The 21,475-nt window shown below is 43.2% G+C and overlaps 1 protein-coding gene across 3 annotated transcripts in view; it reads right to left on the bottom strand.

Moving 5' to 3' along the window:
- LOC137038531 (cytosolic sulfotransferase 3) overlaps positions 1-17,621 on the bottom strand; it is a 37,704-nt gene extending 20,083 nt beyond the window's left edge. Inside the window, exons 1-3 of one of the 3 annotated variants that reach the window (XM_067413174.1) lie at positions 17,485-17,621; positions 17,036-17,180; positions 1,839-1,967 (exon numbers count right to left, since the gene is read on the bottom strand). In XM_067413174.1, the coding sequence (XP_067269275.1) occupies positions 1,839-1,967; positions 17,036-17,180; positions 17,485-17,508 (298 nt within the window). In that variant the 5' untranslated portion in view covers positions 17,509-17,621. The remainder of the gene's footprint in view (positions 1-1,838; positions 1,968-17,035; positions 17,181-17,484) is intronic. The other 2 variants (XM_067413175.1, XM_067413176.1) reach the window with 2 other exon arrangements.
- Positions 17,622-21,475: the final 3,854 nt, after the last annotated feature.

Genomic DNA, 21,475 nt, shown 5'->3' on the forward strand with positions numbered 1-21,475 from the left:
CCTCGCTGACTGTTGGTCCTGCTTGATTGGTCTCTGGGGGCCTGGCTAGGTCTTCCCAGGACATCTCGTTGGCTCATCCATACCATCAGACTCGGCTTCGCTCGCCAGCCTACCAAGTTCAGGGGCATCCTCTTCACCACCGTGCGCCACCAAATGCTGCCCTCGGAGGAGGCAGACCCAGCCCTGGCTTTGTTGTGTCCTGTCCGTGCCCTGCACAGTTACGTTGACCGGACTCAAAGCTTCAGGACCTCAGAGCAGCTCTTCATCTGTTATGGAGGCCAGCAGAAGGGAAAGGATGTCTCCAAGCAGAGGTTAGCCCACTGGATAGTGGTTGCTATCGCCTTAGCATACCAATCGCAAGACGTGCCTTGCGTGTTCAGGTGCTGGCACACTAAACTAGGAGTGTGGCTTCATCCTAGGCACTGGCTTAAGGCTCCTTGCTAGTAGTTATTTGTAGAGCTGCGGGCTGGGCGCCACCTAACATGTTCGCTAGATTTTATAACCTTTGTGTGGTGCTAGTTTCTTCCCGTGTACTTGCCCCCAGCGACTAGTAAGTGTGAATTACTCATTCTTGTGTTGCTTGCAACGCCACTCCTGCCCCTGGCCAGATACATGGGTCTATTATTCTCCAGTAGTGTTCCCCAGAAATGGCGAACCCTTCTGATCTCCTCCTGCAGTGTCAGACGTGGCAGCTGTCTGATGCCAGGCTTACACCCGTATGCATGTGGAACTTGTATTGTAGGCTGGGTTCCATATATAGTGGTTCCCTAACAGTAACCCCATAAGCCCCATGTTTTTCCCTTGACAGAGCTCACTCTGTCGATTCTGGTGGTGTTCTTTCCTCCCTGGGACCAGGCAGAAACCACCCCAGAGACTGCCATGTGTTGCACTACCCTCCTGGTTAGTCTTATGTGTAATCTGCCACCCCTCCTTCTGCTGAAGGACGTCATCTCTCGAGATGGCATGCTTTCCCAGCGTTATCTAGTAGTCAGGCTGAGTGGTTCTTGCGAGAAACAGCTGTGACTGACCTTCCCTGCTGGAAGCCCTGACTGCCACTCCAACAGGGGTCCAGTGAGCTCAGGCAGGGCGCTGGAAGGGCCAGCATCCCTGGCATGTTGGTAGGGATCCCAATTCGTTGGTCAGTTCCGACGTACGTCGAACGTGACCGACTGAAATGGAACGTCTCGTTTTACGTATGTAACCGTCATTCCCTGAAGGAGGGAACGGAGACGTACGTCCCGAAAGCAGGTGCTGTGCTTCAGCTGAAGGCCGAGTCACTAGTCTCGGCTCCTCAGTTGAAAAGCAATGATGCACTATTCCACTTTCATATTTATACTCATGGTGCGTGAAATGCATGGACCGCATGCCAATTATCTATTGGCTTGTTTTTAATCACTCGAAGTAGATCTCTGAAAACAGATCCCAATTCACATTTTTTATATGGTCCGGTTCCAAAATATTTTGAGTTTCTATTTATTACACCAATTTCCTTCATAGTATCAACTAATTTTTTTTATTTCAATAAACTCAAAATTTTAAGGCAATAAGGTTACTTACTATTTTAAGTTAAACCAAAAATATGTTTTACAATGTAGGACAATGTCCCTTACAATGTCCCATGTATGTATGTAGGTGTACACACACACACACACACACACACACACACACACACACACACACACACACACACACACACTGTATGAGCTGTTGTGGAATAGCATATTTAAATCTGTGAATAACTGTGCTCTTGCTTCAGTTCGTAATTAATTGTATAGTGAAAATGTTAAGCAAAGTTTTATAGTGAACATGAAACACTAAATTAAACTGGAATCTCTGACCTGATGGCATAATTGGAAAACATGACTCCAGGAATGGCACTCTCATATAGATAGGCTGGGATGTCTGGCGCTCTGGAGCATCCTTACCAAAATACAGCAGGTCTAAAATATAAGACACCCATGTGGTACCTAGAAGAAAAATTGAGAGTAGAATTAAAAACCCTATAGGGAGTTATTATTTTTGCATCATTTTATGTGAAATCTTGGGTAATGTGTACTTCATCTAAGGTTTTAGAACAATTTTATAACTTCTTTGAATTTAATTATAAGAAATGCTTTAAATGTCAATTTTTGCTACAATGTTACATAAATACTTTCAGAACTCAAACAAGGCTAAAGAGACGTCCTAAAAGACCATTTATTGAAAAATCTCCACTAAAACAGTAAGTCTCAAACCAGTCCATGGGCCTCATTTATTAAACGTGCACAAACACTGATTTTATCTTAGAGTGCGCGTACACTAAAATTCACTGCAATGTTCATATTTATAAAAATTGTCTTTGACATGGAAGAGCTTACCTCCAAGTCAGTCTCTGAGCAGACAAACACACTTTTTTGTTTGGCAGTCAGAGTAGCCTACTGCAGGTATTTGAAAATATATAATAATAATAATCATAATAATAATAATAATAATAATAATAAAAATAAAAGTAAATTTTTCACCTCTATTTTTGTGTTTATTTAAAATAAGAAATCTGATATTAGTTTAATCTTATATATGTAATTTAACGTTTGAGATGGTTCTTTAATACTGATCTAACCAGCAGAAGACACTAAATCCCAGTTGTGCAAGTGGGGCATGTTGTAACACTACATTACAGTGTGCCCCTATTAGAATGGCTGGGTTCCACAATTTAAAATTTGAATTTTTTGTACAAAATAAAGCATGATATTTAGTTTTTATTTTGAGTGTACACAAATAAAAGGAAATCAGCAGTTTCAGGTTTAATTTTTTTTTTTTAATCAACACAGTTTTGACTGATATTTAGCGTACCATGCAGCAAAAGTTTTAAAAATTGCCTGAAAAATATCTGTACAAAGTAATCAATTACAAGAAGCTACTTGTTCAAAATAAAACATATAGACTGCATGCTGCATTCAAAATACTGTTAGAATAATTACACAGCATTAAAGTTATATTATTAAGAGGGACCTTGATTTCGGCCTCGCTAAAATTATTTTTCTTATTTTTCTGAAACCATTCAGTGCAAAATTTCAAGATCATTTGCGATTTATAGATTTCGTATGCGAAAGAGAGGTGTACGCACATTTTTCTGCGCGTAAGTTTTTCAGAATCACACGTATACACTCATTTGAGAATTTATCTTAGATCAAACTTAGGATGGTTTCTACGCAACATTTTATAAATGAGGCCACTGGGAACCTTGCACTCTCTACCAATGAGCTGATGAGTTTAATCAGGTGTGTTAAAAGGGGGAAGACATCCAAAATGTGGTCCCCAGGACTGTTTTTTTTTATTATTTTTTTTTAGAAGCACTGCACTAAACCAACAACTACACACTCTCCTGCCCCCCTCCTGATGACTATGATTTCATTAAATAAACCCTCCCTCACTCACACAGTGGGCAGGGTGGCCTACATACCCTGGTGACCCTGAAACCAAACTTCCACAATTTTGTGATGTCAGATCAAGGCATTTACAGGTTTGCAACATTTATTCAGTATTCAGTGCAGTTACCATGAAGAGAGCAGTATATGTAGCCTTTGTTCCCTGAATCTGCATCTAAGCAGACATTCAGGTTGGTGAAGCTTGTGGTGACTCAACATTTGTACGCCGCAGGCAAGCTGGTAAGTCTCCTTTTTTATTGGTAAGAACTTTGGTAAGAACCATTTTTTATTCATGTTGAGTGAGAACTGCAAGTTTTTCTGCTGATTATGCTCCTTCTGTAGGAATGGGGGGGGGGATATCATTGGAGCTTCTGGAGGGTCATCGAAAGTTTAGGGACCTGAAGTGGTGAACAATATTTATTTTCATCAGTAGGGTTTCTGCTGTGTGTGTTTTGATAATGCGGCTGGATTTTTTTGGTTTTGCCCCTGCTGAGGCGATGTTTGTCTCCCTTTACTGTGTAGAGTGGCTGGCATTCTCTGGGTTCACTTTGTGAATGTTAACCATTTGGCCTGCCACTGCAGGGTTATCGGTAGTTGGTCTTCTCTCTCTTTAGTGGTTTTCAAGAGTGTTGTGTATGCAGAGACTGGCGCTGTTGCTTCAGTCAGATCTATGTGTGAGCATGTAAACGCACCCATTGTCTCGAAGTGAAATGGGATATGCTCCCCAGTGGTGTTGGTCCTTTCCTGTAGCAGTAGGCTTATCTTCAGCTGGAAGGCCTTTTTAGGCCTCCCTGTAGATGAGTCCCCAGCAGCATGGATCTTCAGCCAGTAAGTCTAAGACTTGAGCCTTTGGAGATGGAGCCTCAGAGAACCTGGGCTCATAGTAGCTGGCCTAGTTCCTTGTCAGAAAGCAGGCCTTCACGTGCCTCCATGAAGGCTGGCTCCTGGGTTCTCTGCTAGTTCTGCAGTTAGCAGGAATGCTGTTAGTAGTAGGTCCACTGGGACCTACAGGTGAGTTCTGGTATACTCTGCCTATAGGTGAGTTCTGGTCTTTGGGTCGCTGGTGCAGTGTGCAGCTACGGAAAAGAAGGGTAGTAAGCCTCTCCAGACGCTCCCTTTGACCCGTGTGTGGGTGACAGGTCTCAGTAGGCCTCCCCTTGGGCTCAACATCAGGTAGTAGGCCCCACCAAGCCTTCCTAAAGATTCAGTTGGCAAGTTTGACCATAGTTTAACAATAATGACTATGAGTTTAATGTCTCGGGGAATAATTAACTCAAAAGGGATTCAGTATTCAATATTCATGAATTTATAAATATAATTTGCTAGTCGTTCATTACGTATTTAAATTTTCCGATAAGGAAAAATGTTTAATTAAATACAAGTAACCCTTTACGGAATTGCTTGAGAGAGAGAGAGAGAGAGAGAGAGAGAGAGAGAGAGAGAGAGAGAGAGAGAGAGAGAGAGACAGCGTTTACTTCAGTTTGTCACACAGAGCCCTCACGGAGTTCACTCGTCCCAAATGGAAATATAACACGACCTTTTTAACAGCAGTTTGGATTTTAGAAAAAAGAATACTTGCTTTGGTTTTGGCTTCTCGCGTGTGTGCGTGTATTCTGAGTTCAAATGTCCTGCATGTCCGGCGGTTCTTTCCGAGGTCGGTGTGGAGCGGCGGGTCTCTTGGAAGTGTGCTGAATTCTCCTCTCTGAAGAATGCCCTCGGGGGCTGGAAAGCGGATGGCAGATTGCCTACGTCGTTGGCGACGCAAAGCAAAAGGTGAAAGGGTGAGGGTCACATTGGCATTTGTAGATCAGGTAGAGCGACGCCCATTTCCTGGATGGTCCAATCGATCAGAGCGTTTTCGGCGCGAAACAAAGTTCTTTGTTCAGCTTTGTCCCTCCTCTTGGATCTTATCCGGGAAGATATGCTCATGCATTTTTCTTTACAACGCTGGTAATTTTGTAATAATGCATGTTCTGTAAATTCTTTTACAAGATTCGGTACGATCGCATTTTTCTGATTACAAGGATACCATGGATCAAGTCTGAGATAAGTCTGAGATCTGGGAATACACAAATACAGGCTTTCCACTGTCTGTTGGCCTACACAGCTTGAGTTACATTCATTTAATCCTCCTAATTATTTCAGACACATATAAAAACACTTCAAGCAGAAAAGCATACATTTAATACGTTTTTGGGGTGGCTTTTAATCATACATTCCTCTGATACTTGGTGGAGCTCTATGGGTGTGTGTGTGTGGGGTGTCAGATATCAAGCAGGGCCATTTGGGGGGCAATAAAAGTCACTACGGAGCCTGCTTGTTGTCTCCCAAGGGAGATCAAAGAGTGGTCTTCAGACATCGTGGTGCCATTTTTCGGTCATCAATCGTATTCACATGATCTGATAAGGCATATCAGCATTCTAAGGCCTTTTTTCGGACTCCTTAGCGCCTAGAAACAGAGGGGCTTTGTAGATCCATGGATTGAACAGTGAGACTCCCCACGCTGGCAAGGGTTGTAGAGTGCTATGTTGAGTACTGCTCTCCAGGATTCCCGTCTCCGAGATCTAGGCTGAATTGGTCACTGGCAGTTCGCAGTCCCTCTGCCAGGATGCCCTTCCCATGGAAGAGGCAACTGGAGATTCTGTTCGTGGAAAAGACAGGGTTGGCAAACCGTAGGGTCCAGTATGAGGGACACCAGGTTGAGCCTCCCCTGGTGGCATTCAGTGAGATTTTCCTGAATAAGTGACTGGCTGGGGCGCCCTCAGGCCCCCTAGTCACATTCCTTTAAAGCAGATTTGCTTAAAGCTAAAATTTGCCACTAGGTAAACAATTATTATTACATCGAGTGCAGAGTGATGTTAACATTTAAGTACTATAAAAGAGTCTAAAGAGGAAAGTTAACAACGCAAATAGGGCATACAAAGAAAAATTGGAAGACATCTGTGCATGCATCCTATCTAGGTTTGTGAATGCAAAGCTGGTGTGTCTAATCTGCAACGAAGTTGTCACTGTTTGTAAAGAATTTAATATCAGACGGCACCACGAGACGAAGCATGGCACATTTATTGCTGGTTGTCTTGTGTATATATATATATATATATATATATATATATATATATTGATAAAAAAGGAAGCTAAATTTGAGTCGTTATTGTTCACGAGTTGGTGCTGACCATAGACTGTAAAAGAAGGTGCTGACGCCCTCCGATATAGGCAAACATTTCAATGGTTCACTGTTCATTTTATCATCATACCACATATTTCTGGACGGCTCTTTAAGAGGCGTGTCTAGCGATCTATTCCACAGACTCTTGAATGTCTTTCAGAACTTTTCAAATTGAAAATTCTCAATTTATCCCAAAATAAAACATTGCTACTAAAACGTTGTCATATTTTTTTGAAGACAAACCCGCTCTGAGCGGGGTTCGAAACTCAGGTCTTTCCGCACGGAAGCCTGACGCTCTAAAGACGAGCGTCTCTTGAAATGATGGCAGTTTATGTGCTTAGTTCTCATTAGCTCGCCTCCGTTACACTGACAGATATGTTTCAGAACCAACCTATCAAAACAGTCTGCCGAATTCGGCAGATGCGGCTGTGGGCCAGATATTATCTTAAAGGGACCCCTTCCGTTGAAGTAGCTGATCCCAGGCCTTTGAGCAGCCTGAGGGTGAAGAGATCTCATTTAATCATTAGGCCTGAGACACACTGCAAGCGTGGCGTGAGCCATTTCTGATGCATTTCTCACACCATGCTTGCAGTGTGTCTCCGGCTTTAAGGTCCTCTTTTAGGCATATAGTTTGGGCTATGATCATAGGGAATGCTGTCACTGACAGCCCGGGGTGACCAGAGGGGGAGTGGCTTCAACTGGCATTTCAGTTGAATGTGTTTGTTCTGACAGTTTAGCCACTCCCCTCAGCATGGCGGGGTGGGTATATCATTCCCCTAAAGCATTCTCGGGACGCAGCGTGAGTTCCCTTTCGAAAGGGAACCTCTCTGGTTATGTCTATAATCTTAGTTCCCTGAGAATAGGGAACGAGATGCTGCGTCTTGTTGCCATGCCTCGTGACCAGTAACTGGGTCAAGTGCAAATAATAAACACCTATGTCTTGTTCCAGTAATAGGCGTGGAGAGACCATATAAACCACCAAGAAGAGGTGTTCTGGAAGAAAGACTGTCTGGAGGCTCGAGAACCACATCAGGAGATTGACCAAGCTCTGGAGAGCCATTGGACTGGAACTTGAGAAACATTTAAGTTTATTGTGAACGCCAGTGGGCGGGACTTATGTTCTGTGACAAAAAGAGTATAATAACAGTAACCCGAGTCTCCAGCAAGCCGACCCTGCCTTCTTCCTTCCTTATCACGATCGAACTTCATTACAGTGGTGCCGAAAGAAGCAGCTGCCGCCGTGCAATCGCCGTCAACTTCATCGCGGAGGTTATCTCATCCCTCGTGGTCCTACATCAGGAACAACACCAGGCCCTGCTTGACCTGAGGAGCGACCAAGAGCACCCTTCCAGGCATTCGTGCAGGCCCAGCAGGAGGACCACGGTTTTGGAGCTGGATGGACCAGGAGGTTCGGGCAGAACCCCGGCGATCCCAAGTTTGACCACCCACCTGCCGCTGAACAAGATGGGGCCGCAGGATGACCTGGAGGACTTCATAGACCTTTTTGAGAAGATGGCCACGGCAGCAGGATGGGCCCGGGATCAATGATCAGTGCAGCTGATCCCTCTGCTGTCAGGGGAATCTCAGACTGCAGCCCAACAACTGCCTGTCCAGAACCTCCTGGTCTTCACCGATCTCAAGAAGGCCATCCTGCAGAGGGTCGGCCGGAGCCCAGAGCAACACTGCCAGCAATTTAGATCGCTGGAGTTGGGCGAAAGTGGCCAACCCTTCATGATGGCCCAGTAGCTCTGGGACTCCTTCTGCGAATGGCTGGTGGCTGAGGGAAATGACGTTGAAAAAATCATCGACCTATTGGAACTGGAACAGTTCATCACTCGGCTCCCACGGAGAACGGCCGAGTGGGTCCAGTGCCACCGACCGACGTTGATCTGGCAGAGGACCACATGGTGGTGTGCCCGGGGGTCGACGGACCCTTACCATCTCTCTTTCTCTCCTTTTCTTTTTCTTCCCCTGTTTTCTCTTCCTCCCATAAACCTGTCCCTCTCCCCAGATCTCATCCTCCAGGGAGGGGTGGATCCCACAGGCTGCCCTGGTCAGACTGGCTGGTATCAGATACCAATAAGGGGGGTACATCCAGCTTTGGTGGATTCAGGATGTAACCAAACCTTTATCCACCAAAGCCTGATTCAGCCCGAGGCATTGGATACAAGCCGCATGGTTCAAGTACGGTGTGTGCACGGGGATGTGGTGAAATATCCTATAGTGTCAGTTGTGATTCATTTTCGGGGTCAAAAGCATAATGTAGAGGTTGCCGTTAATCCGCACCTCAGGCATCCACTGATTCTGGGAACAAATTGGCCAGCTTTTAAGGACTTATTGGGGTATTTGTGTGCGGAAGTCTCTTGTCATAAGAGGAAGCCAGAAAAGGCAGCGACTGTGCAGGTGGGAGAGACTGAACCGGGACCACTGAGCGCTGAACCCGGGGAACCGAGCGCGATTGAGAGGCTGATACTCTCAGAGCACGATGACTTTCCCCTGGAGCAGTCTCAGGATGAATCTTTGAAACATGCTTTTGAACAGGTCCGTTCTATCGATGGCCAGTCCCTCCAGCCTGATCAGCTGCTCTCTTTTACGTATTTTGCTATTATAAAGGACCGGTTGTATAGAGTGACACAAGACACTCAAACAAAAGAAAATACAACCAATTAATAATGCCAGGAAATGCTTTTCCAGGTGGCTCATTGTAATCGCATGGCTGGACTTCAGGGACAGGGAACAACATTAAATCATCTCATGGCCTGTTTACTTTGGCTGGGCATTCAGGAGAATGTGCGCAAGTGGTCTTGTAGGGAATGTCAGCTGGTAAATCCACCGGCCTCTCCAAAAGCATCATTGCACCCTCTTACCTTAATGCAGGTCCCCTTCAAGAGAATTGGTATGGACCTCATTTGGGCCATTGGAATGATCTGCACGAGGGCATCGCTTTGCATTAGTGATAGTGGACTATGCAAATCAATACCCAGAGGCAGTAGCGTGAATTATTGGGCGTTAAACCGGTTTGCACTAGCGTCTATCACCCACAAACAGATGGGCTGGTGGAAAGATTTAATCACACGTTGAAAACCATGATTCGTAAGTTCGTTCACAAAGACGAGAAAAATTGGGATAAATGGTTAGAACCTCTGTTGTTCGCTGTTCCCAAAGTCCCGCAAGCCTCCACAGGGTTTTCCCCCTTCAAGCTACTTTATGGACATCAACCCCATGGGGTGTTAGACGTCCTAAAGGAAACTTGGGAGGAGGGTCCTTCAGACAGTTTAAACAAAATATAGTATGTCCTGGACCTAAGAAGAGAACTCCAAACTTTGGGGTGGCTCTCAAAGGAGAATTTTTTGCAGGCCCAGTACAGAAAGACCCGACTGTATAATCGAGGTGCTAAACTGTGATAATTTACACCTGGAGAGAAAGTCCTTGTATTACTGCCATCAAGCTCTAAATTACTGGCAAAGTGGCAAGGACCCTTTGAGGTTACAAGGGGGGGACAGGAGAGAGAGTCAGGAGACAGGTGCGCAGTAAGTGGGTCAAGTGCAAATAATAAACACCTGTGTCTTGTGTCACAGGTCGGAGCGGACCGCCACATTAGCGCGCGAGTCCCGCTCCTCCCCCAGTTTCCACCCCGAGGAGGTCCCAGAAACACGCCAATGACCAGACAGACGAGGACAGGTAAGTTAAAAACAATGTTTATCAATTTAAAAAGAGATTTATAGGAAAGGGGAGAAAGGGATACTAAAAGAGGGGGAACCAGCCCTCTAGGACTGGGGGCCTTGGGATCTGAGTCGCTTCTGACTCTCAACGGACCTTCCCAGCTCTCTCTCTTCTTCGCAGGTGAGTATACAGACGGTACACTGGGCTCTTAGCTTTGGGCGTACAGGTGAGTATACGGCGGTACACTGGGCTCTTAGCTTTCGGCATACAGGTGAGTATACAGACGGTACACTGGGCTCTTAGCTTTGGGCATACAGGTAAGTATACAGGCGGTACTCTGGGCTCTTAGCTTTGGACGTGCAGGTGAGTATACAGGCGGTACACTGGGCTTTTACACTGGGCTTTTGGTTTTGGGCGCAAAGGTGGGTATGCGGCGGTACACTGGGCTCTTAGCTTTGGGCATACAGGTGAATATACAGGCGGTACACTGGGCTCTTAGCTTTAGGCATACAGGTGAGTATACAGGCGGTACACTGGGCTCTTAGCTTTAGTGTGCTTACACACAGCGGACTTCCAGCCTTCCTCACTAAGACAGACTTCTAAGGAACACGTTGACGTTGACTTCCCACACATAGTAGAACAGTCCCACGATGACGCAGAGCCCTTGGCTCAGTCCTGAAAGCACTTCACAGACATATGATCATACAGAGACAGCGCATAAGCTCCTTCTACGCATCAGCCAATTCAAACTTCCCGTCCTTTTATACTCCACATACTATTCACAGCAAGCTCTTACTTCATACAGTTGCCCGTCACCACCAGGTGGGGGAAAGAGGTTGAAGAGTCACAGTCGGGTGTATATACATATATATGCAACAATCGCCCATCGTCACCAATTCGCTTCCTCTAATGCAGGGCTTTCTCTTCGGCCTGGGGAGGGATCGCTGACAACGTTTGCACAGCACAACACTATAATTCTTCAGGTGGACACACATCAAAAAGACTCACCCACTGTACTCCACACACACTCACGGTGAATTAGGGTCAGGATCACCACGTTGGGCCGGGAAATAGGTCCTGGATAGTAGAAAGGGTCAGTGCAGAGGATGACCATATGAAAACGTCAAGACCACGACCTTTCAGCACACTCCTTCCTCTTTTCAATACGTTCCCAATGACTTCTCAATGTAAACAATCTCTTCAAGGCAGTAATAATACATATCAACACAGTTGCTTCAACAAGGGAATGCTTCAAACACTTAACTCCGTGTTTTCTTCAGCCCAGTACTCGTGTTTTCACTTCGCCCAGTCTGTACCATCCACCTCAATCCGTCCCTCCAACCCACCGATCGCTCCATCTCGCCCACGGCATTTGCCGGGGTAAACTTCACCCACCCTGCAGCGTTGGCCGGAATCAACTTCACCCCTTGCTGTTCTCCGGTTACCTTATTTATATGCCTCTTTTTCTCTGAATTGTCCAACCATCAATCGCCACGTCCATTCGCACACCTGTTCTTAATAATCCTCCCTTTCAGTTGCCCGGAGTTACCGGAACTGGTCGCGTGTTTCATGGACAACGGTCCGGGCGGAACAATCTCCGCCATTTTAGGTTCCGCCACATTAAGTCACTCTGTGACATCTTGTTCCAGTAAGGGGCGTGGAGAGACAATGGCTGCGTCCGAAAAACTAGGCTGCTGATTCGTTGCCGCGCTGCTTCATCAGATAAGGAATTGTAAGGCAGTGTTTTGTGCATAAAGGCATCTCACGAAACAAATTTCTGACAGACTTCTGAGGCAGTGTAACACTTTAATCATCTACAGCAAAATAGACAGAGCTTTGGTGAGAACTAAACACATATTTAATTACTACAGTAGTGATTTCTCGCTAGAAATGACATCAGAAGTGTAATATGTTGGTAAAAATTACATTTACACACAAACTGACCCGTGAACGCAACTTCTGGACGCCATCTTTTTTCCCCAGCTCAACTGTCATTGAATCGAAAGCACAGGATTGTGGGATATCAAAGGCAGCGAAGGACACATGTATGCTGCCTTCAAAAATCGATCAGATGAAGGTATCTCAGGAGACAGGAAGTGAAGCAAACATTAGATTCGGACGCAGCTTGATGCCTTCCTGCCTTCAAATGTGTCCTCCGAAGGCAGGTTTCGGATGCAGCCCATATAAACAACCAGGAAGAGGTGTTCTGGGAGAGAGAACACCTCTCCCAGAACACCTCTCCCAGAACACCTCACCTCACCTCTGGAACCTCTGGAGGCTCCGGAACCACAACAGGAGATTTACCAAGCTCTGGCGAGCCGTTGGACTGAGACTTGAGAAACATTTAAGTTTATTGTGAACGCCAGTGGGTGGGACTTATGTTCTGTGAAAAAAGAGTATAATAAAAGTAACCAGAGTCTCCAGCAAGCCGACCCTGCCTTCTTCTTTCCTTATCACGATCGAACTTCATTACAATATTTTTTGTTATATTTAATTTCTTCCTTTAATGACAAGGCTGAATTTTCAGCATCAATACTCCAGTCTTCAGTGTAACATAATCCTTTAAAATCCTAATATGCTGATTTTCTGCTCAATAATTTATTATCCAAATAGAAAACAGTTATTTAAATTATATTATTACTATTATATATACAATATTAGGATATTTCACAATTAGGGATGCTCATATTGACCGTTTAACCATTAATCAATAGTAAGAATTTTGACAGATTAATACTATCGGTTTAAAGGAGTTTTTTTCTTTACTCGCTCCAACACATGTAACTAACCACACGTGATGACATAGACGTATTTTGCAAAATTAAGCAGTGGGAAAGAAGCATACTGTGTGGGACCATTTCGACAGAAAGGGTGACGTGCAAAATAAGCTATGCGGTATTACAATACAGCAGTAGTACAAGCTCCTGATGGTGGAGGAAAGCAAATGAAAGTCGCTTCCTGAGGCTGGCCGCTCTAGCGAGGCGTCTCTGTATTCCCCACGCATCAGTGTCATCTGAAGCCTTGTTTAAAGGGGGGGTGAAACACTCAGTTTCAGTCAATCTCATGTCAATCTTGAGTACCTTTAGAGTGGTATTGCATCCTTCCTATCTCCGAAAAGTCTTTAGTTTTATTATATTTAATGTTATATATTTAATACCAAATGTTGGGGTTGCTAGGCAACGTGGGGGAGAGGACGCTGGCGTTTTCTGTTCGCCGCTTCTCCACCCACAACAAATCATGTTAATGTACTATTAGATTTACATTTTATTTTATTTCCTTATGTTTGTGACTAGTCTAACAGTCAGAGCTACAATTGGGACTGTTGCTGATTGCTGGCAGCCACTGAGGTCGTTGTTCGTCGTTTCGCCGTTTTCAACCGCTTCTCTAATGTTTACGTTTGAATTGCTGCGGTTGGTTTCTGGTTTGGAGGACATTTGATGTTTCTCGCCGCGGGTGCTCACTGGTGGTCTCCCTTGGGCTTGGGCTGCATGGTGGCTGAAGTTTGCACCGGGCTAGCGTCATCCGGGCTCTCGTCGTCGGCGTCCGGCATGATGTGGGATGTTCTGCTTCTCGGCTGCGCCGCTGTTCCGTCCTGCATTGCGACCGTGGAGCGGCTTGGACATCTGCGCCGGCCCCGGTGTGTCCACAGAAGTGCCCGGAGGAATGTTCTGCCTCCTGCATGGTGCTGCGGCGATCCCCATCGTTTGAATCATCATGAAGAAGACCCATCATCTGGTTTTCAGCTGTCGTGCCTCGGCGATGTCATCGGGACACTGCCGCTGGGAGAAATCTGAAACATGGAGTGGACCACAGTGTGCTGCGGAGCTAACAGAGACTTCCACCATCAGCTGTTTTCTGTTCACCATCAGCTCTGTTTCTGTCCACCATCAGCTCTGTTTCTGTTCACCATCAGCTCTGTTTCTGTCCACCATCAGCTCTGTTTCTGTTCACCATCAGCTCTGTTTCTGTTCTGTTTTCTGTGTTGGTTGACTGTTTGTAGTATTCTATATTTTTACTTGTTATTCATTTTTTGTTGTTATCCCCCCCCCCCCCCTGTTGCACTTTGAGATTCTTCGGAATGAAAAGTGCATTATAAATAAAATCTATTATTATTATTATTATTATATTTATAAAAGAAATATGGGCTGTACCTAGTCTTTCGGGAAAAAACCGAGCACCTGGAATGACGAGCGCGCAAAGTGATGACGTCCTCAAGCGTGGAGGAACCCCATGGCTATCCAGCTCAGCTAATAAATATATGATCCAGAATCATTCGGAGGCTGAAATAAATTGAACAGGAGAAACAGCAGCAGCAGGACATCCGTCTCTGTGGTATGTACTGTATTTAGTGGCCTGTCAACATTTGTGTGTGTTTACTCGCAGTTTATGATGACATGATTCACTTTATGGACTATTGTATGCAACTAAACCTTAGCAGTAACAAGCAAAACGGTTTTGCACGTCAGACTAGTGTAACGTTATACAAACAATGGAGTCCGTTAGCGCATTTGAATGACGAAGCACGTGATTGTGTTTGTTTACTGATGTTTACTCACGTGACAACAGCATAGACATTTGAAGCAGTTTTACTCACCGGCTGCTTCCAAAGCAGGACTGAACCTTTATCGCTGGGACCGCTCCGTCAAAAACACACTTCTTTGGTATGATTTGGTGAAGTCCTGACAGCAGTGACTTGCTGTGCTGAAGCATTGAAGTCGCTTGATGTCACAGATAGGAATAAAGTGGAGCACGGCGGGAGAGTATGGGCGTGCATTTCTTCTCTCGCTCTAGTCACACGCGCGCACGCGCACCCTACCAGGAGAAGAGCCCGTACGGTTCATACAAGGACCTTCCGCTCTAGTAACGTCAAGCCGAGCCATGCTCGAAAAAAACTCTCCGAAACTTGTGAGAAACCGGAAGGAGTATTTTTGACACAGAAATACTCCATCAAACTGTCCAACATTAGTTTTTGAAACTTTGTCTATGTTTAGGATGGGAATCCAAGTCTTTAACAGTGTAAAAAGCTCAGTATGCATGAAACAGCATTTCACCCCCCCCTTTAATGTTTTTCATAGTGTGGTTTTGTCTGACAGCTTATCAAAAATCTCGGCCCGAATCCGACTAGAGCACGTGTTTTTGTTTTGTTTTTTTTGTTTTACATTGGCTTACACTGTTGCAGCCATTAAAATTGTTCAGTTTTGTTTTTAATGTCAAAGTAGTTATATTTCGTTTAGTTTATTTGTTAAGTTAATTTAGAAAAATGTTAAGAGCAATTGTTTGTTTGTTAAATTAAAGTTTAATTTTTTTTAAGTGAAGACCAAGCGACCAGTGGCCGACAGTGAGTTAACCACGTTTAATCAATTTAGCCTCTCAAATAAACTCTTGACTTGTCTATAATAAAATCCATACATATAACACTAAAAGCATCACAATGTTAGTTAATTTAGCCTACTATAATATTACCTCCATAGTTAAAATGCATTTTGGACGAGCTGAGGCAGGCTGATACAGCTCGCAAGGTCGCTCACAAACAAAATAAGCTAAACAATCTTAAACCTTACACCTCCGCAAAATGAATAGCCTATAAATCAGATCTTCAATTCCCGCGGTATAGCCTATATTAAACGGAGACCACAGCAATGAAAGCAAAAGATTCAAGATGCATTTTATTCGGCAGCTCATTTCAAATTCAAAGACCGCAATATGAGAAAGAGTGACCTAAGCACTGGTAAGATCATTTGTTAATTTTTATTAAAGATCATTGTGTTTTTGAGCATCTAAGACTTATTTTAAGTTTCATTTACGGCCATTTGCGTTGGCTTGCTTTACTCATTTGCAGCAATGCGTGTTGCAGTAGCACCATCGTAGCTTATCTGACTACACCATGACACGCTCTCACACACGTTTATTTTTTTAAACCATTTGCCAGGAGTAAAATTTACACATGTGGTTTAAACAACCAGATACATTTAAACTTGTCCGGTTTTGTCTGAAATGCTTTCAGACCACCTTCTGAATTGGTTTGTTTGAGTAATCAGAATTAAATACATCTCGAAAGAATCTCGGAAGGCATTTGGCTACTCTTGGTCATTTTGCAATCAGATGGTCAGAGAAAACGAATGAAGGAACCAGTTGTAAAAAGGCCATAACTCTAGCAGCTGAAGAAACGCGCGCTGCTGCTGGAATAGGTGAGAGCCCAGTCGCGTATAGCTATTATGGTCTCATGTTTCCATCAGCGCAGCACTTTTTTTTTATTATTAATAAAATAAATATGAAACGAAAGGGGAAGCCTAAAAAAGGTCCGAAGCCCGGCCGCATTTAGGTATGATGTGAAAATTGGCCCAAAGCCCAGCCCTATAGGGGCGTAAAAAAGTCGGCCCCGTCAGGCTCGGGCATAAATGCAGGGCTCTAGTGTGAATATAGGTTCTGTTGTTGAGCTGTTCTGTATTCTGCTGTTCGCACAATAAAATAAAGACGTGAAAAAAGTATTTTTAAGGGGTCACAGACACTCATCAATTGTATTTTTATGTAATGCCAATTCAATATTATAATCTTATCAGTTAACGGTTAATAATCAATTAATGAGCATCGGTTGTCGGTCGGGAAAATTAACCGAAATGAGCATCCCTATTCACAATTACTGAATATTACTGTCTTTTAATCCATTCAGCTGGGTTGAGCATAAAAGCCGTCTTTCAAAAGCATAACAAAATATCACTGACCCCAAACTTTTGAACAGTAATGTATATAGATCAGTGGTCACATCACATGCTGGAAAAATGTATTAATCATACAGTACCCTCACCTGCTTTGGGGTAAGTGGCAATCAGAATGTCATCAGGTCTTGCTTGAAAGTTTTTCACCTTTTCCCAGTTGTCAGTGAAATAGTGGATCATAGAAACACCCTCAAAATCAAACTGCTCAGGCCGACCAGGGAGTTTCATCTAAAGTTTTAAAAAAGTCTCAGATTATTGCCGGGGGTTTACTGCATTAATTCCTGTGTAGGAATAATCAGGATTTTCAGGTTTCAAAAGAAAAGTACAATTCAAAACATACACAAAAAAATTGATTTTCAAAAAAAGCATTTACAAACCTTTTAAGACAGGGACTATGACATACACTTTAACAAACAGAACATACACTTTACAATTACATTGTTATAAAGTAATATCCATTTCAAAATATTTACTCAAGGGTGAATGAAACCCTGGTTTTCTTCAACTATACTTAAAATATTTATTTACTCACTGAAGACGATTCAGGGATTTCCATTGTGAGGAAAAGGTGTTCCTTTATAACAGTTGTCGTAATCTTTTATTTTCCCTGTTTCTGTTGTTCTTTTGGTTCTGTTCTCCTCAAATGTTTCTCGAAGCTGTGGTGTCATATATCTATCACAGCTTATCATGTCCTCCCCCCCCTCCCCCTCCCTCCCGCCCCCTCTCTGTTCATTGCACGCAACATGAAAAACAGGTTAAGCCAGTTCAAAAAGTATACACTCAATATTCTTTTCCACAATCATAATGCCAGGTGCAGCAGTGTTCCCAACTTAGCAATTTTGTTGCTAGATTTAGCAACTTTTCCGACTACACTAGCAACTTTTTTTCCAAAAAGCACCTAGCAACAAATTTAGCATTTTTTTACATTTATTTGGCAACTTTTAGCAACTTTTGTAAAGTGACTCTAATCAAAACAGCACACTTACAAGCTAGTTAAATAGACTGAGTGGTTGATTCATAATTCCTTAAGATCGCTGTGGAAATAGCTGTAAAAACTGGAAGAGAAAAGACAATGAGTGAGGGCGGGGCTACACAGGTCTATATATAGTCAGGCACTGCCGCTGCACTGCAGGCAGCAGCTGTGGCAAAAATTATTTGTTGAGTGCACCAGCAGTAGCACGGATTTCACATTTTTAGCAAAATAATTTAAATGCATAAAGTTCAGAGTACAATTGTTTGGTTAGCAAGTCACAATTTTTTTTTTTAAAGGACAAATTTATAATTTCCTACACAAGTTTTACAAACAAATCTAAATTAGCATTTCAAATAATATCTATGTAGTTTTGCGTTGCGATTACGTAATGATGTCATGGCGCAATGTCATTTAGCCACTTTTAGCAACAAAACGATCTGCCTTTAGCAACTTCCTCTGAAAATTAGTTGGCAACACTGATGTGCAGTTCCTCACTCCCACACACACAGACACACAGACACACAGACACAGACACAGACACACACACACACACACACACACACACACACACACACACACACACACACACACACACACACACACACACACACACACACACACACACACACACACACAATAAGTAAAAAAACAACCTAAAACCTACCTAACCTAAAAAACAACCTAACCCAACCTAACACTTCCCAGTGCTAGTGGGGCCCCTAAAGTACTGGCATTGGATTGTTAAAGGAAGTTAGTGTTGATCTCAGAGGAGCAGTGTGTTTTTCTTTGAGACTTGGAAGTGAACAGGCCCTTCCCTTATGAAACAAAAATACAGTATATTGCAGTATAATGGAAAATATCATGTACATTAAGCAATATATTCAAATGGGATTTAATGTGGGATTCCAATATATTGCAACATATGCATAGACCACACACACACACACACACACACACACACACACACACACACACACACACACACACACATATATATATATATATATATATATATATATATATATATATATATATATATATATATATATATATATAGTCTATTGCAATATATTGAAAGTGGAAATAATTTGTATGTTTTGCAACATATTGCAATATATCACATGAATGTATAATATATGTACCATCAATATATTATTCCATGTATTTCCAAAATATAATAATTGGAAAATTATATACTATAACATATTTCCTTTCGTGAGGGTTCCCTCTGTGTTTTTATTCTGTAATACTGAAACACCCTTGTAAATCAAGTAAACTTGAGGAATGTACACTCACCTAAATGATTATTAGGAAGACCTTTTTAATTTAGGGGTGTGGTCCTGGTCAAGACATTCTCCTGAACTCCAAACTGAATGTCAGAATGGAACAGAAAGGTGATTTACAGTTTTTCTCAATGGCTAAAACACTAAATCCTATCTCTTTTGGCAAAACCCTAAGCACGTTTCACCTGTTTAGACACAACTTGCCAACACATTTTCATTGTGATGTACCCGTGCTGCATAATGGTGAACACAAGTGACAAAAGTCACAGTTAAAGCACAGATGTCACCACTTGAACAAAACAACTCAAAATGTATCACACTTGTGGCTAATGATGTGAGGGAACAAATACAGTAAGCCAGTTCAGAGAGCACTGGTTTGTGAGGCCCTACAATGGATAGAAATCTGACAGGAAGAGTTTGTGTGAGAGGAGGTTGAGGTGGTCAGCGAAGACAAAGAACAATAATATCTGATGAAATCAGAGCTACTGTGATTGACCATGTTCTTGTACATGATATGAGCATGAGGGAGGCTGGACAAAGGGTAGAACCAAACATCAGTAGATTCACTGTGTCCACCATAATCCGAAGAATTAGAGAAGAGAACAGCTCATTACCTCTTTTTGGCATTATACTACATTATGTAAATGTTGACAGCAATTACATACTACACTCTAAAAATGGCTGGGTTAAAAACAACCCAATTGGCAACCCAGCACTGGGTAAATATTGGACAGAACACATGCTGGGTTAAATTAACCCAGTGGCAATTTAACCCAGCAGGCTGGGCTGTTAAGAAAACGTACTCGGTTACTTTCGTAACCTCGGTTCCCTGAGAGAGAGGGAATGAGTATTGCATATGGGAAAAACTCCTTTTCTTGACAATATGAAGCAAAACTTTATTAATAAAGGTATCCATGTAAAGCGCAGTGAAGCTGCACGGCCATAGCCCAGCGCGAGGAGCACTCTGATTGGCTGGGCCGCGGCAACTGCAGGAACCTATGGTGAGGCGGCTGAGAGGAACGGCTGAGAGGAAAAAACACAGAAAAAAGGTGCTTATATTTGCATACAGGAGGCTATATAAGACCCTGATTCGCCATAGGTGTCAGGTTTTAAGATCGACTGAAACGATACCTGAGAAGCATGAACACGGCACGGAACGCAATACTCGTTCCCTCTCTCTCAGGGAACTGAGGTTACGAAAGAAAACCGAGTACGTTCCCTTTCGAGATAGGTTCCTCTTATTGCGTATGGGAACACAATGTAAAGCGCTGTGTGTGCTGACTGACCCAGTATTCCCTAAGCACATGTCAAAAAAACCCAGAGAGACCGACAGAGGCGGCTTATAAGGGGAATGAAGAACCGGAAGAGTCGGATCGTTTGAACAGCCGATCGGACATAGTTGGATCTTATGATAGAGTGAATGGTGCTTTAAGGACTAATGTGTATAGGCCGAAACGCAAGGCAATCTGTTGCCAGGGTCAAGATAGAGCCTAGATGGAGAGAAGCCCTGCTTGTAGAGCTCGCACCTCCAGTTTGTAGAATCTGATAAAAGTGGACAGAGAGGCCCAGCCTGCTGCCGCACAGATATCTTCCAAAGAAATACCACACGACCAAGCCCAAGATGAGGCCATGCCTCTAGTGGAGTGGGCTTTAACGCCTATAGGGCAAGTCAGGTTTTTAGACTTATATGCCAGCGAGATAGCGTCCACTACCCAGATAGCATTGTGACATTGATTCAATGTTGAAATTCCATCAGAATCATCATTTTGGTTGAGGTTGAAATTTCAATGCTAAGTAATATTGGATCAATGTTGAAAATTCAATGCTAAAACCATACTGGACCATTGTTGAACATTCACTGCTAAATAATATTGGATCAATGTTGATAATGTCATGCTTTTCAGTGTTGAAAAGACAAACATTGAATCAATGCTGATGTTTGGTCATCTTAATTCTCCACCGGTGAGGCTTACGGTCAATCTATCTGTCACATTATTCAACATGTTAAGGCAAGTCCAAATCAATTGGGTACATTTGTGTGAATGTGAGCACATTTATTATCCTCAAAGGATACGATGAGTATACCAACGAGTGTGTGGATTAACAAAGAATACATAAATGTAAATTTTGTAAAAACTGTAAGCCTTTCTTTAACCTTTTTCTGGAAGAGTTAAAATTGTATGCGTGTTTGATTTCTGACTTTTCCAATAAGAAAGCTGTAAAAACTATGAATCTTTTAAAAGGTATATTATTTTCCTGCTTACTGG

This window comes from Pseudorasbora parva, chromosome 13, assembly GCF_024679245.1.
Source record: "Pseudorasbora parva isolate DD20220531a chromosome 13, ASM2467924v1, whole genome shotgun sequence".
Lineage (NCBI taxonomy): Eukaryota > Metazoa > Chordata > Actinopteri > Cypriniformes > Gobionidae > Pseudorasbora > Pseudorasbora parva.